Genomic DNA, 16,210 nt, shown 5'->3' with positions numbered 1-16,210 from the left:
TACAGGCTGATCAAATGATGCATTCAGCTCCTCTCCCTGTCCATTCCTTTCAGCCAATGGAATGTAACTTCTATAGGCAACTGAAATAGAGGAAGGACTAAGCAGAACAGAGGCATGCATGACCTTGGTTAGTGGAAAAAGAAGAGGGAGCTTAATGGCAATAGACCTGGAAATGCACTTTATTTTCCACATGACTGAGTTCCACTGACTCTACTATTTAGGTCAGATAGGCATTGTTAGATCCTCTCTCTACAGGATCTTTCAGTGTAAAACATGTGATTTTATAATCCCTAGCACAATCTCCCATATGCGTTGGACTATGGGGAGTGGTCCCAAAGCTCCCATCATTGATCCTCGTTGGGTTGGTCAATGCAGTGCATAAAGGGTCAAATATTCTGTATCATATTCAAAACCATTCTTCAATCTGGTCTTCTCTGCATTACGCTTACAGAGAGATATTATCACAGTCACTTTCTGGAACATCCCAAGTTAAAATACTGTACAAAAAAATGCAGAACTCCATGGTTGTCACTGTATCTGATCTTCGTGCACAGAACCACAAGCATATTTGTCCACTCTTTGCCGAGCTTCTAACTCTCTGCACGACAAGTCACAGCAGCCCTGATCCTACAGATCTTTGAAGTCCCTTCTGTGCCTCATCCTTTTCTCTAGACCAGCTAATCTTACCCTTGAGACGTATATGACCCCTACTGAATCTCTTTTGAAAAACCTCTACGATTTTAACCACAAAAGAATACACACAAATACAGAAACAACTATGGGCCCGATTCAGATGTCGGCAAGAAGGCTTCAACTGAGCCATACTGATGAGCTCAGTCGGAAAGGAATCTGATACATGGTTTTTCGGATGGTTTACAACGGTCTCAGAGAGCCCATCCTCCATCCAGAAACCCTTCAATACTCTCCCGGACGCCTCTTTCCGGCCGAGGGAGTACGATGGCAGTTCCCTACTGCCTTTTTGTGCCAGTCTTTTCAGCATGAAAAGGCAGTGGGAAGCTGTCTTTGGGGGCCCTCAGTAGGGCCCCTATGGGTGCAAGTCCGCCAAATGGCAACCTAAGGGGCACCTATGGTGCCCCCCTGTTGAGCCCTGCACCCTGTGGCAGGCACTTTGAGGTGCCTGCCACAGGGTGCAGGGATGAACTGCACCTCTGCATTTAACAGTGCGCGCATGCGTTCCGTTCGGATCGCAGGCTCCCAGGATTGCGACGGAACAGGGTTTGGTCGCATCGTACTTGCAGGTCTGTAACCGTCGACAGGAGGTCGGTCGGTTACAGTTCCATCGGAATCGGGCCCTATATCTAAAAGAAATGCCCACATTATAACATATTTGATTCAATTCACAAACGAAAAAAATACGAAAGCTGAACTTTTAATTTTATTGACAGGGTTGTAGCGCACAAAATGTGTTTTTATTTCTAAAAGATGAAGCAATATGTTGGACTCTAGCAGATATCTTTGTAATTTTTGCTCAAAATGGATGTTCTCTTTTTGTCAGTGCATAGCATTACTTAATTTGATGCCACAGTCAGCCATACTTGCTACTGTTTGCTGGGCTCGTGCTGTTCCCAAAAATCAAGCTAAGGCTACCAAATTTGGGGCTTTTTCACAAACTGCGTTTGTGTTATGTGAAGTAGTACTACAAATTAATACTATTCACTAATGTACATTCGGAGACCTCCAACTACACCACTCCTATCTTTTGTGTGCAAAGGACTCTGACATGTGTGGAGATGTCCACACACATGGGTCTACATCTTAGTATTAATTGTGGGAGGGAGATGGAGGATTGACAGGAAAATGGGAATACCTTCACCTAAATCGGATAGGTTTATGAGGGTTAAAAATTGGATTAGGGAAGGACATTGAAATACAAACGCCCGATCCACAAAAGAGTAATTTTATTGCTATTCACAAACTACACTGCTAAAGTTACTATAGCCAAAATGCCCCCAAAAAAGTAGTACATATACTTCAGCTCAGCCTTGCATTATTAATTAGTATAAAATTTAATATCAAACATATAAAGTTAAACGTTTGTTAAAAAAACCATTCACAATATTTATATAGATAAATATTAATACGTTTAATATATCTTAACTTCAAATAAAATTATTATTGTAAATGGGATTTTTTAAATTATTGCTTAAAATAATATATACAAATAAAATGTATTTTAATTAAATTTTAAACATTTAAGTTAATGTGTGACAAATTTTTATTTTATTAATTCGAGCATGAAAATAAATGTAAGCAATCATTTTGCATCCATATTTTATATTAAAACCTTTTTATAGTTTTGTTTAAATAATAACAAACTTTAATCATTTTCTGTATGCTTTAAAATAGGAAGATCTCTGCCACGATGAAGGAACTCTTCACCTATGTGTTAAACATTATGAGAAGTAACTTTGCACTTGGAAATTCTGGAGTATAAGGTTCCACCCAGGGTGGAGATACGTCAGTCTGCACCTAGGTAACTTTATACTAGGAAATGGTGAATAGCAAATAATTGCAAAGTTACTATTAGCTACAGTAGTACATTTACACATGAGTAAGTGTAACTAGTATATTTTCCTTTGTAAATGTATAGGCATTTATATAGCGCACTACTTACCCGTAGGGTCCCAAGGCGCTTCGACCGCTGCGAAACCCTTCCTGGCTTCCCTGAGAGATGGTCCCTTAATGGGTATCTCCAGGGTGAGACCAGGCATCCCCGGCGGTCTGGTGGGGCCGTTAGTGAAGATGAGGCAAGCTAATGCCCAGAGTTGCCGAGTGTGATCACTGATCAGAGTGGGCACCGAGGCGAGAGAATTATCGAGTCCACTGACCCTGGTCCAGAAACCTGCCGCGCCGGGAATCGAACCCTGGTCCCGGGCCGTCCTCTGCTCTCGGGTCTGCCGCCTCTAACCAGTGAGCCACACTACTTCACTACTTCAAATAGGGTTCTATTTAAAATAAAATCGTTTATTTATCCAGTTTCAACATATCAATGACAACCATCAGTGCAGCCCTTACTACAATATTCACAGTACATAGCGAGCAACTGGAGGGGTATTCCATTGCATTAACAATAATAGATTTGCAGGAGGCAATCGACCAGTGACATTACAGTTAAACATCCAAGGTACATATCTAATTACAGCCTAATGCAAAGGGTCAAAGGACCTCTAAATTTCCCATGCGGGTGCTCTCCCCATTTAATGGTGTATCTGCAGGGGCTGCAAATCTTTCCACCAGGGTCACCCAGGCATCCACGTCGTTCAAGCTGTGTATCCCTCCTACTGCGTTTCGTATGGAGTTCCTCCACCAAAGACCTCATAAAGCTCTATTTGTTGCCTCCAATTTCAAAGTCCTTCATATTTACTGTACACTTTATAATTTTCCAACTTACATATACATTTTTTTGTGTTTAAATAGTTTATTAATCTGCTGATGTCATTTTATTTTCTAAGTAGTCATGAACCCCCTGAGTAGAGTAGGTGCCATGGGCCCCAGGGATCAGTAGACCCAGTTTAAGAATCAAAGCCCTGGATGCTTCTTTCCCCACAATGAATATATTTAAATTTGTTTACAGTATTCAAGATGAAATAAATGCGATCCTCTCTCAACCTCTCCCGTAACTCATGCATCTGTTACTCCAGGCTACTCTACTGGCAGGAAGTAACTTCTCCATTGACTTGCATTGAAGTGATAGATTTTTTCAGCAGGAAAAAGCTGAAATAAAGCCATTTTCACTTTTAAAAAATCAGAAGCTCCCTAAATTGGCCTTTGATAGCCAGATTATGACAATCCTGTACCTAAAGTTCTGACCTTGAAGTTGCCTAGAAGGTGTGTAGGATTCTAAAAATAACATATTGCCATATAGCATGTGCTGCTTCACTACTCTTTCTTCCGCTCAATAACAGTTACTGTATGAGCATTAAAAAGAAACAGAAGGTATAAAATACATGAAACAAGACATTTCTTCAACGTTGCTTCACAAATATTTTGATGAATAAGCATGTCGTTTTTGTCATCCGTAAATGTAAGTTACGAAGAGTGTACTGCTAGAAAAAAGATCCCATACAGTAGATTTTGCTAAATAAACACCTCAGCAAAAAAACTATTTAAAGAAAGATTTCTCTCAGCAAATTAATTTGTATAAACCATTTTGATCAAGTGTTAAAATGTTTGCACTTCACGCTGGTTGCAGAGTTTGCAAACCTCACAAATGTATATTTGGTCTGCTCCTAGTGTATCTTTCGTTGAATCTAAACTATTTACTTCCAATGTTGTGTTTTTCTTCCAGTGGTTTATCCCCGGGTTCTCCAGTGTCTGGATCTGCCAATTATCTCCAGTACACAGTGCCAGCAGGCCCATCCCTACTACTACACAGCCAACATGATGTGTGCTGGATTCATGCAGGGAGGACGGAGCTCCTGTGGGGTAAGAAAGTCATTCCACCCTGCTCATGCCTACAGTACAGAACTTCATGTTGATTGTTAATTTGAATGAGACATAAGGTTGCAAAAGGGCAATTTTGCTGGAAACTGAAACAAGTTCTAGCTTTGTGACCCAGCATGCTTATAAAACATTGTTAAACCGGTGTTGTTATTTGCCAAGGAGAGCATAGTCCTGCCCCCATTCTACTTGTGACAGTTAAGAGTGCAACTCAACCACTGTTTATTACAGCCTATGGCACTTGTAATACAGCAGACAAGATATCTGTCCCATTTTGACAGATCTTTCCGTCTGCAAGGAATATGCTAAGAAGGTTTTACTGTAGCTGAGGGTCTTTTTACTTGTTTTCTCTTCTATTTCCATTGCCTTTTCACAATAGAAATTAACCTACCAATATTGTGATCATGTTGTAATTTAGATACAGCTTATTTACCACAACACCCAACATTCTACATATGCAACCCTACACACACCTTCCTTCACAATCAAAACATATAAGAATGTAATTAGCAGAAATATTAAAAGTAAAACAGGAATGTAAAAAAAGGCACCATATGGAATAGAACTGCCTATAGTGGGATAGGGAACATGGAAGGGACATGCATGCAAAATGAACTTAAGTTGATCAACATAACTAACTACTCAGTGGTAAAATGAGCATTAACGAAAGGCAAATGTTAATACAAACATGTTGCAAACATAATCTGATAAGGCGAAGAGAGAACTAACAGGTACCATACGCATGTACGTAAAAAACGATACACAGTTTCATAACAAAATCCTTAGACTTCACAAGACTAGTTATACGTCTCTGTGGAATCTAGGTTGGTGCTGGTCACATTCAACTTCAACACATTCATCTGTTCCCACACCCATTTTCTAATGCACATTGGTGGACTTGGAGTCGGGCACCAATTAACCGAATCTCTTGTTCCACACCCATCCATCCTTGATAATTATTGCAAGTTCCTTCACTTCCTTTTTTGAACAGATGCCGCAAAACTGGAAAATCTTTTCTGAACATGAGCAGGTGCCTTAACAATCAATCTGTTGCAACATTTGCCTATTGTGCTATATTTCTTTTTCACTTCACGTCTCACATCCACAACACTGCCAACCTTCACAACATCAACACTTTTTTGATATATCTATTTCTTGCTCAATTTCGTTCTGACATCCCTGACCCTTAATATAGTGAAAGGTGACATACCTGTGCCTATATGAGGTGTGGTTCTGATGGCCCAAATCATATACCTCATCACAGACTTCCTTTCCAAACCATTCACCAACGCCAAATGCAAGCTGATTCTTAATAATATGATTATTTCTTTCCACCAACCCATTACAATGGGGATGATATAAAGACGTTCTGATGTGTTTTATGTCAGACAGTTTTGAAAATTCTTCCATTTACCGCGACGCCAACTGGGTGCCATTGTTGGTCACCAATTCCTAAAGATACCCTTCTCTCAGAAACACTTCTTTAAATAAATCAATGACTACACCAGCATTCCCACTGTCCACAAATTTGATTTCATACCGCTTAGCAAAATAGTCAATTAATATGCAAGCATATTTTAGTGTGCAACTGCATGCTTCCGATATGTCAAAGCGCAGTTTGTGCCATTTCAAATTAGCTGTGGTTATGGGGGTAACAGGACTTGTACCAGTCACCTGGGTCTCAACACTCATGACTCACACACTAAACTCACAGACAAAACATTCCACAGCATGTCAACCCCTAGCCACAAAAAAATTGTCAGGTATTCTAGGCTTTAATGGCACAAATACCAACATTTAAGTTAGAACCTTGTTGCACAACTCCGACAGAACTACCAACAATCCACACCTACGCAAAACACCATTAACAACCAGCAACTCATCTGAAGCCCTTAAATATGGAATTAAGTTCCCCTGAACTTCTTTAGCAGGAGGCCAATGACTGGCAACAAATTCCTGCACATTTTGTATGCCAACTGCTAAGGCTTCCATCCACTCTTCTTCAAGATGAGCCCCATTCATAGTAACATCGATTCAACTCACCACTCATACCCTTTCCAAGTCATCATACATTATTTTCAGCTCAGACTCACATAATAGTAGTCTCGACAAACAATCAGTAAAAGCATTCCTGGCACCAACCACATAGTCTAAGTTGTTGTGAAACACTTGCAGTATATTGTCATTTGGCAATGCTTGGGGTAGCTCTTCCACCCTCACTAGTGCTAAATTGGTCTACCAATGGTTAATATTCCATTCTTAGAATAATCATGCTGCCCCACACAAACCTTTGAAGTACTGCACACTCCATCACAAACCAAGAGCCTCCTTCACTATCATGGAATAAATAGTCTATGTACCTCTCAAAGCCCTTGAAGCAAATGCAATGATTCCTCAGCAACATTGCTCCACTTCTGCATAAATATGGCCCCAAGGCCCACATTGCTGGCATCAGTGGAAATAATACATGTGTCATTAGTATCGAATGGCTTCAGAGGGCATGCTATAACAATGTCTTATTTAATTGACTCAAACACCTTGTCAGACTCATTATTGTAAATATACTTTACATTCTTCTGAAGCAGGTCCCTTAAGCATGCTGTCCTACTTGCAGAATGTCCCACAAATTTGACGTAATATTCTATTAAGTCCAAAAGAGACCTAAGTTGATCCCTGTTGAGATGTTTAGGATCCTTCTCAATTGCTTCCAGTATTTTGACTTTGGGTTTTACCCCATCCGGGGAAAGTGTGGAGTTATCCTTCCTTAATGTCAACCCACTAGATCTCAGTATGTCACAGTCTGTCTTTGGTCCTATTCAGATTTATCTTGACCATACACCAAGATATCAGCTTGAAAATATGTGACTCTGGGAAAATCTTTGAACATTTTACTCAACAATCCCTGAAAAACAGCTCAAGCAGATGTTAATCCCAATGGCATCCGGAAAAAGGGATACGCACCTTGAGGCAGGACAAAAGATGTAAGATGTTTGGATTCTTGACACAACTCTACCTGGTGGTAAGCAGTTGACACATCCAATGATGTAAAAAACACTGCCCCTTTAAGGGCTGGCAACAGTTCATTAATGTGGGGCAATGGTTGGTGATCAACCTAAATATTAGAGTTCAGTTGCCTTTAATCAACACACAACCTCAACGACTTATCAGATTTTGCAGCCTTCAATAGGTTCAAAGATCCCCTGATCACACAATTTCCTACGTTCAGATTTCAGCTCATTGCTTAGCCGCAAAGGTACTTAGCACACCACGTGAACAACCACCAGGGCAAATAATGTGGTGTTGGAGACTCATCAATTTACCTAAATGTCCTTACCCACTCACACTCACCAATTCGACCGATATATGCACTGCTTAAATCATAAATTTTTTTCATTTAAATAACCATATTAGGATGATTTGGATCCAATACCATGTCCAAATCACCCTGTTCATTCCATCCTGACAACTCAGAGCCTCGCTTGGTGGAACTGCCCTCAAACTTCAACGTGGTATCAAATTGACCCTTAACTTATAATTTCTTTCCCCCATATAGAAATATTTCAATGTGTGAAGCTCGTAATTGTATCCTGTGAAACCCTTCAAAATCCTTTACATTCAAAAGTGTGAAAGGTGAACCAGAATCCACCATTAATTTACTGATCTTTCCATTTGCAGCAATTCTACACTCTGGAGGTAGGCTTCTGAGACACCCATTCATAGTAGATAAACCTACAGTTTCATCATGCCCTGGAGAAGTTAGCGTTAATATTCAATTGCCATCATCCTCAGAAAAGTCATTCTCCAATGGCTTTATCATTGTTGAACTATTCTGTTTCTGCCCTGGCATTGATTTACATACTACTGCGAAATTGACTTTCTTGCCGCATTTAAAACAAGTTTGGTCTTGTGCCAGGTGGACTTGGTGCTTGGATTGACCACTTTCTGTGGAGCCTTTCCGCTTTCTATCTTAGATGATTGTCTATCAGATTGTTTAGAGATCAGTTGAACCTCAGTTCAAGGTTTAGAACTTTTATTAATTTCCTTCATGCCTTGCTCCGAGGGTTAGATATCGTCAATGCTGTTTCCAAGTTGGGATCTGCAGTGGATAGAAGTCTTTCCAGGATTTTCGTATTATTAGTCCATACAATTAGCTGTTTATTCATAAATTCAACCTTGAATCCCATAATTACATGTGGGTGTAAGCATATATGCAAGGCAGCTACAAAGTCCTCAATAAACTCTCCAGGAGATGTGAATGCTGTAAAAATGTACGCCGATCCAGAACAGTTCTTTTTTTGGATTGAATATCAATAGTGCTTTTTTCTTTTTAGAGGTGAATGTGTCACTGTTGAATGTCTCCAAATATGCCTCAAATGCTTAACTCCACTGTGGCCAATTAAGTGGAGGAGTTCACAAACGGGTAAATATGGTGTGGGGCTGGCATCTTAACTATGAGCATGGGTGAGTTGCTGCCACTAATACCATAGTTGCTAAATTGTATTAGAAACTAATCACAGTTATTAGGTGTGCCTGTCACTGTGAACACACTCAATGCACAGAAAACCTGAACAGCTTCTCAAATAAAGATGGTCACCAAAACTCAAGTACTAAGTTTCTGAGGCAGATTGGGCACAGATTCATTACCCAACAGCACAAAATGGTTGCCAGTTGGAACGTGGAGAATGCATGCCAAGCAAAGCTATCATATGGAATGGAAAGCTTCCCAATCTATCAAAATGGCTGCTGGCATCATACACACAACTTGTGTTTATGGAGGTAGTAGGGCATGGAGGTGTGGTTCAGGGGTTTTCATTCCAGTGAGAGGGAAACACGTGAGTCGCCATAAATTGCCACCGTAAGGCACCAAATATGCTGTGGGCTCAGCATTGGCAACATCCCGCCGCCAATGTGCTGGTCCTCAACTGTGCTAACAGATACTGCTGCAGTCCGGCACTTCAGTGCACCAAACAAAGAGATTCCTTCTGTGATGGAAAGGAGTAGACTCACTGGAGAAGACTGGTGAGACTGACAGTCAACCCATTGCCACTGAAAAATGTGCACTGCGGTAATAGTTAACACTCATTGGCTTTTCCTAGGCCCAGAGTACTAGCACAGGCAGCCCTAAGTACATTTTTATAACGTTTCTTTTGTGCTCAAGTAAACCTGATTCCACCATTAAGTCATATTTTACAAACTAAGCAGTTTCACATTTAACATTTCATCTCATAAGTGCCCTTAAGGCACCATAAACAAGGCACTTACAGAAAGGGTAAATAGAATCAATAAGAAATTCCAATGTATAGTACATGATTTAGATGGGGAAGCACAGACACTTTAGTTCTGTTTAGCAGTGGTAAAGTGCACAGAGTATTAAAGCCAGCAAATATAGTGTGCAGACAAAGGCTAAAATTGGAGTGACCATGCAGAAAAGGCGAATTTGCTACACTAACTAAACTAGCTTGTGTGTAGGTCGAGAGACACTGGCACCACAATTATCTTTCCGAGGCTAAAATGGCTTGTAAGACTGGCCACAGAAATGCAAATGTCCAGTCAGACAAGCACCATCGAAGCATTATACTCCCTGACTGCTTAAAAGCAGCAGAGCTTCCCGTGAAATGTTTAGAATCATTAGGGACTTCTCCAGCACATTGCATTTGCAACAGCAGATCACCCCTTCACCGGCTTTTATCATTTCTCTAGTTTCTTCCGATACCATTTTGATTATTTATCAACTCTTTCAGTTGAGTCGTCTTCAGCCTGCCTGCCTAGTGATTTGACCTCAGTTCCTGCACAGGCGCTCACCAAATTCAGTCATGTCTCTCTTGAGGAGACAACAAAAACTATGATCATCAGTAATTCATACTTCTTTCTGAGCCCTGTCTAGCCTAAATTTTTTATTCTACAAAGCTGGTCATCAATACCTCAGCCTGCAGATTGGTTAATTGCTCTCTTCTGTCGAGTCATCTCCCTGCAAACAAGAAAAGAGCTTATACTCTTTCTCATTTGAAAAGCCCTTCTTGGACCGCTTGGTTGTCAGCAACCAGTCTCGTCTCACTTTCACTCTTTTGTGCAAAGTTCACAAAGAAGGTTATTAACTCTCAGCTGATGAAGCTTATCACCACAAACTTGCTTCTCAACCCCATAAAAGTGGGTTCCTTGCCTCTCCTGGTACCAAAGCAGATTTTGTCTCCGTTCAAAATGTACCGCAGATTATCTCAAACGGTGGTCAATTTGTAAAAGAATGAGTGCTGGTGCCCAAAGTCTTCTCAGAAGCCCTTGGCCGGCTGCCCATTTATCTCGCTCTTGCCAGTTCTTGCATTCTCATTTTGTGAAGCTTTTTCCATCATTCTCTTCAACCATTCCGTCCCTTGCTCGCTGTAAATTTCTGATGCATGAAAATAAGTGCTAGTCCCCATAAATGAGTGCTGGTGGCTCCCACTGGCAATCACCAGCTCAAAGTAGGCACTGATCTTGAATGAATGAAAATAATCTTATAAAGCGCGCACATACATGGCGTAGCGCTAAAGGAGAGAGCAAGAAAAGAGAAGAAGAGGCAGAAAAATGGAACACTGTTAAGTCGGTAGGAGCAAACCTGGAACATACGGCAGCCTATTCGACTACGTTCGTGAACAGCCAAGTTTTCAACTGCTTCCTGAATTGCATCAGGGAGGCTTGCCCTCAAAGCGAGAGAGGTAGTAGTTCTGATCCTGGTTCAAGGCAGAGTTGTCGCGCTCATCCTTTTATCTCCCCCAGCCATCAGCACTGTGTCTTGCCACACTACTTGACAGACTTGGAGGGATGGAAGTGCGTGGGAGGATTTGAACTGGATTGGTCATTTTTAGTAGACCACAGCAAAGACTGTTTTACATTTCCTCTTCAGCCAGGGAGACTTTATGCAAAGTTCTGCAGGGATCACCACTGAACCCCATGTTATTCAACATGTATGTAACGCCTCTTGCAGGGCTGATTATGGAACATCATCCATCCTGGATGTGTTATGGAGATAATAGTGATATCATTCTCAGGCTAGATGGCAACAGCAATGCGGCCGCCTCAATTGTTAGTGTGTGGCTGAGGGAAACTGTCTGAAACTGAATTCAGATAAAAGCGAGGTGATAGTCCTAGCAGTCCACCTAAGATCTATTCCTCCAGCGTGGCCTGACTCTCTGGGGCCTTTGACCTTTGCCTGTTAAGAATGTTACAAATCTGGGGGCTGTGTTTGATGATGAACTCTCCTTCGAAACATACTTGGCAAAGGTCACATCATTTCCTCCAACTGAAGATTCTCTATAAGATTGTGTCATTTTCTACCGGATGACTCATTATCCCCTTTTGCTACTGGTGGTGGACTCTCTGCTAGATTATGCGGATGCTTTGTATTTAGGACTTTCTGCCGACACCCCAGTGCACCTACAGCAGGGATAAAATGCCGCAGCACAGCTTTTGCTTAAACTCCAGGTACTCAACCTCTATCAGGACGCTGCAAATGCTTCATCAGCTTCCAAAACACAATCAAATTACTTTGAAAGGCTGTGTCTGTGCTTTAAGACCCTGTGTGAATCAGGTCCTTTTTTTTTAAAAAAAAAGTGGTCCCAAAAGGTCTCTTCAATCCAGGTCTGCCTTCCTTTTTCAAATCCCTAAAATCTGGAAAGTATTTCAAGTGGGCATATCATTCAAAATACACACCTTCAGAAGGTGTATAATTTATGACATACTTCTGTATATGTCCAGCACCATTATTATTTTTATAACGGATAATAATGTTTATGATAATAAGGTCAATTATTATAATTATAACCATAATAATTATTATGTTTTTAGTATTATTTATTATTGTTATTGTTTCTATTATTAGTGTCGTTGTTATTGTTTTATTTATTGATGTTATTATTGATTCTGTGGTTGCTCCTTCTACTTTACTCATGTGGTTCCCCAGAAAGACAAGGAAATGCGTGTACACCCTTCACATTTCCGCCCCTCCCATAAGGTCAGAGGCCACTGGATTTACAACGCCTATGGCTTCCTTGACGGTGTGGGCACGTGAGGCAGCACTCCTTGGTGCGCGTGAGAGGGCGCTGCTTGGTGCGCGTGAGACGGCACTGCTTGGTGCGCGTGAGACGGAACTGCTTGGTGCGCGTGAGAGGGCGCTGCTTGGTGCGCTTGAGACGGCACTGCTTGGTGCGCGTGAGACGGCACTGCTTGGTGCGCATGAGAAGGCACTGTTTGGTGCGTCTGAGAGGGCACTGCTTGGTGCACGTGAGACGGCACTGCTTGGTGCGTCTGAGAGGGCACTGCTTGGTGCGCGTGAGACGGAACTGCTTGGTGCGGCGTGAGAGGGCGCTGCTTGGTGCGCGTGAGACGGCACTCCTTGGTGCGCGTGAGAGGGCACTGCTTGGTGCGCGTGAGGTGGCACTGCTTGGTGCGCGTGAGACGGCACTGCTTGGTGCGCATGAGGCGGCACTGCTTGGTGCGCGTGAGGCGGCACTGCTTGGTGCGCGTGAGAGGGCACTGCTTGGTGCGCGTGAGAGGGCACTGCTTGGTGCGCGTGAGGTGGCACTGCTTGGTGCGCGTGAGAAGGCAGTGCTTGGTGCGCGTGAGAGGGCACTGCTTGGTGCGCGTGAGGCGGCACTGCTTGGTGCGCGCGAGAGGGCTCTACTTGGCAGCTGCTGGGTTTGAACTGCGACAGCAAGACTACTGAAGGGAATCTCACAGGAATGCCCCTTTGCTGAAACAGAAGCTGTTTCAAAATTCACAATTCATATGAAACTCTTCACGCCGACATAAAATAGATTATGGAACAATGTGAAGCCTAGATTCTTATTTCACATGTAATGTTTTTTTTAAAAACGGACAGTTAATGTTTATCGTGGTGTGACATTTCTTTCCCAGGCTTCTGGAGACATATACAACCCACTCATGCTTTAACTATTGTTATTTTAACATGTTGCCAGAATCCTCTGGCAGCTGCAGACCTTACTGAGTGGTCCTTCTGTGGGTTATTGAATGATAATGCAATATTTGTTCATAAATCTTTGCATAACAAAAATGGTTGTTATAAAAACGGATTAACTTGTCAAAAATTCTAATTCTAATGTAAAAGTCCACTCTTAGACCATTCCTCCCTCGATAAGAGGCTGCAATAAATGTTTTTACACCGGGGGATGTCTGTTTTGTCAAGAAACACAAATTACAGTCTCTAATGGCAAATGTTGGGGTTTCTTTTGCAGGGAGACTCAGGAGGACCCCTGGAGTGCAACGGACAGCTTCAGGGTGTTGTCTCTTGGGGACCTAGCAAGTGTGCCTCGAAGAATGCCCCAACTGTATACACCAAAGTCTGCAACTATAATGCGTGGATCAATCAAGTCATATCTAATAATTAATGCTTTGACATTATATAAGCACAACTAAAAACAAAAAGTCGTTCTTTCACCCAAAACAATGTCATAACAAATAATGTATGTTCATAATATGGCCATCTATAGTCAGGCCCACTGGAATTATGCAGCAGGGAGCACCAATTCGCGAACCACTTCACCAAGTTTTTACTAACTTTGTATCCGGTTGATCTAGAAACACATTTTTTGGGTTAAAATCAGCAGATTATGCAGCACATGATGGATTATGTGGCAATTGTGGCAAATCCATACTTATGCGGAACAAGCTGCGCCCTCGTAATCGCATACTTCCAGTGGTCCTGTCAATAATATGCATGAATCGGTCAACATATGATACATCGGTCGCCCCACGAGTTGAACCAGAATGCTTTGCACCCGAAGAAGCCAGAAACTGGCTATTACATATATGTGACAGGGGACTGTGGTGAATTTGTAATCCAGTTGAAAGTGATAGAAAGAGCTGTAACAAGTAAAGTGAATCAAAATCTAGTGCCAATTGCAGTCTGGAGATATCTGCTGTCGTTCACGCTTATAGTGATAGTGTAACTTCAAGTAAATTGTACACTGTATCTAATAGTCCCTTCCATAACAGCGAAACTTCTATATGTTCAGGAAACTACATGATTCTCTGTACTTTCTTAATAAACATTCAAGTTGCAACAAAAAATTCTGTAGACTATTCATTCGCCGAAAACCCATTACCTTGTGTTGAAATTTTCTTGCACCAACACCACAGCACCATGATAGTGTAAATTCTTGATGTCTCTTGCACCAAAGTCTTGACTTTAATCTCATACACCAAAGGTTGGCTGCATTTTGCAGTTCACTGTTGCTATGGTGGTTTATTTTTCTATGAAAGTCACATTATTGATTTTATTCTATGTAAATCATGCTCTATCCTTAGCTTTCTGGATAGCTACATCAACACATGGACGCTGATTCATCAAACTGCCAGTAGTAGGAATGACATCACACAGGAAGTTGCATAACCTATGACCCCAAATCCACCCTTGAAGTGATATCACATGATGACATCACACTAATTGACATTGCTGAAGTGCCATAATGACTGCATGATTAGTATAACAACACAGAACAGACTAATGCCTACTCTAGACACCACTTATTAGGTTGCTGACATTATCTTTGAAAGTGATGGGGCATATTACTTTTCCGAAATTGTAGTAAATGAATGAAGTGAGTGAACTAGTTCTCTTCTAAGAGGGTTCAGGGTGGGTAAGTTCTGACTCAAGAACATTTCTAAAAAATTGGAGGCATGGCTCATTTTCAAGCACAATTTTTACACAAACCGGCTTAAAAGTCACAGGCTCTGAAAGGGCACTTATTAAATATTAAAACCCAATCATGATGCGCCAAGCCAATGTACCCTGAATCTCCCCAACTGTTGACCCAATTTTTTAAAAATATGCTATGAGTGCCCCCCATATTTCGAAAATGACCTTCATTGTGCCAGGGTCAGCATTTTTTCTTGGGTGGCCTTCATATGTCATGGCTGCCCCTTATGCAAAGATTGCATGGAGCATGTCAGTACCAGGATTCTGTCTTTATTGCCGTCAATATACCATGGCTGAACCTTATGCCAAAAATTGGGCCAGCATTTTGTTATGATTCTCCCTCCTCCCCCCCCCCCCCCATATGTTGCGGTTGTCCTCTCTTATGGCAAGAATTACCTCCATTGTGCAACCATTATTTGCCATAGGTGCCTACTATCCCAAGAGTTTCTTCAAGCATGCCAAAATCAGATTTTGGCCATGAGTGCCCATGTTGAAAGAAATACCATTTGTATACTAGTACCAGCATTTTTGCAGGGGTGCCTGTTATGACAAAAAGTTACTCCATTATGTTGGTGCCAGTTTGTTGTCACAACTGGCCATCATGCAGAGAATTGCCTCCAGTATGAAACGCCAGTATTTTGGCATGGGTGCTTATAAAGTTATGACTACTTATATTAAGCCCGGGACACTGGCAGACTCAAAAGCGTAACACCACATTCACACTCAATTACATTTGCTCATTCACACTTATTCATTCACTTCTAGTCATTCAGTCTCACTCACTTCTTTACACTCACTCTTATTCATTCAAACTAATTGGAACTCACTATTATTCAGCCTTACTATTTTTGAAATTCATATATTTTTTCTCAAATACTTGCACTCACTCTTAATAATGGCTTCATTTTCACTCGCTTTCACATATTTTCACTTACTCTGACTCGCTCATTTTTAGTCATGCATTCTCATTCACTCTTACCCTCACTCTCTCATGCTTATGCACACTCACTTGCACACATTCTCATTTATTCTCACTTCTGACTCGCTCATTCACAGTTA

At 41.5% G+C, this 16,210-nt stretch overlaps 1 protein-coding gene across 1 annotated transcript in view; it reads left to right on the top strand.

Annotated features, from left to right (window-relative positions):
* Positions 1-13,975, top strand: part of LOC147707753 (trypsin-3-like) — a 34,256-nt gene extending 20,281 nt beyond the window's left edge. The window contains exons 4-5 of the mRNA XM_086926607.1: positions 4,310-4,446; positions 13,689-13,975. Of these exons, the coding sequence (XP_086782733.1) occupies positions 4,310-4,446; positions 13,689-13,841 (290 nt within the window). The 3' untranslated portion in view covers positions 13,842-13,975. The remainder of the gene's footprint in view (positions 1-4,309; positions 4,447-13,688) is intronic.
* The last annotated feature ends 2,235 nt before the right edge of the window (positions 13,976-16,210 follow it).

The sequence above is a fragment of the Lissotriton vulgaris genome, chromosome 6, assembly GCF_964263255.1.
Source record: "Lissotriton vulgaris chromosome 6, aLisVul1.2, whole genome shotgun sequence".
NCBI lineage: Eukaryota > Metazoa > Chordata > Amphibia > Caudata > Salamandridae > Lissotriton > Lissotriton vulgaris.
The sequence above is the reverse complement of the archived record's forward strand: the minus strand, read 5'-3'. Positions and strand labels throughout refer to the sequence as shown.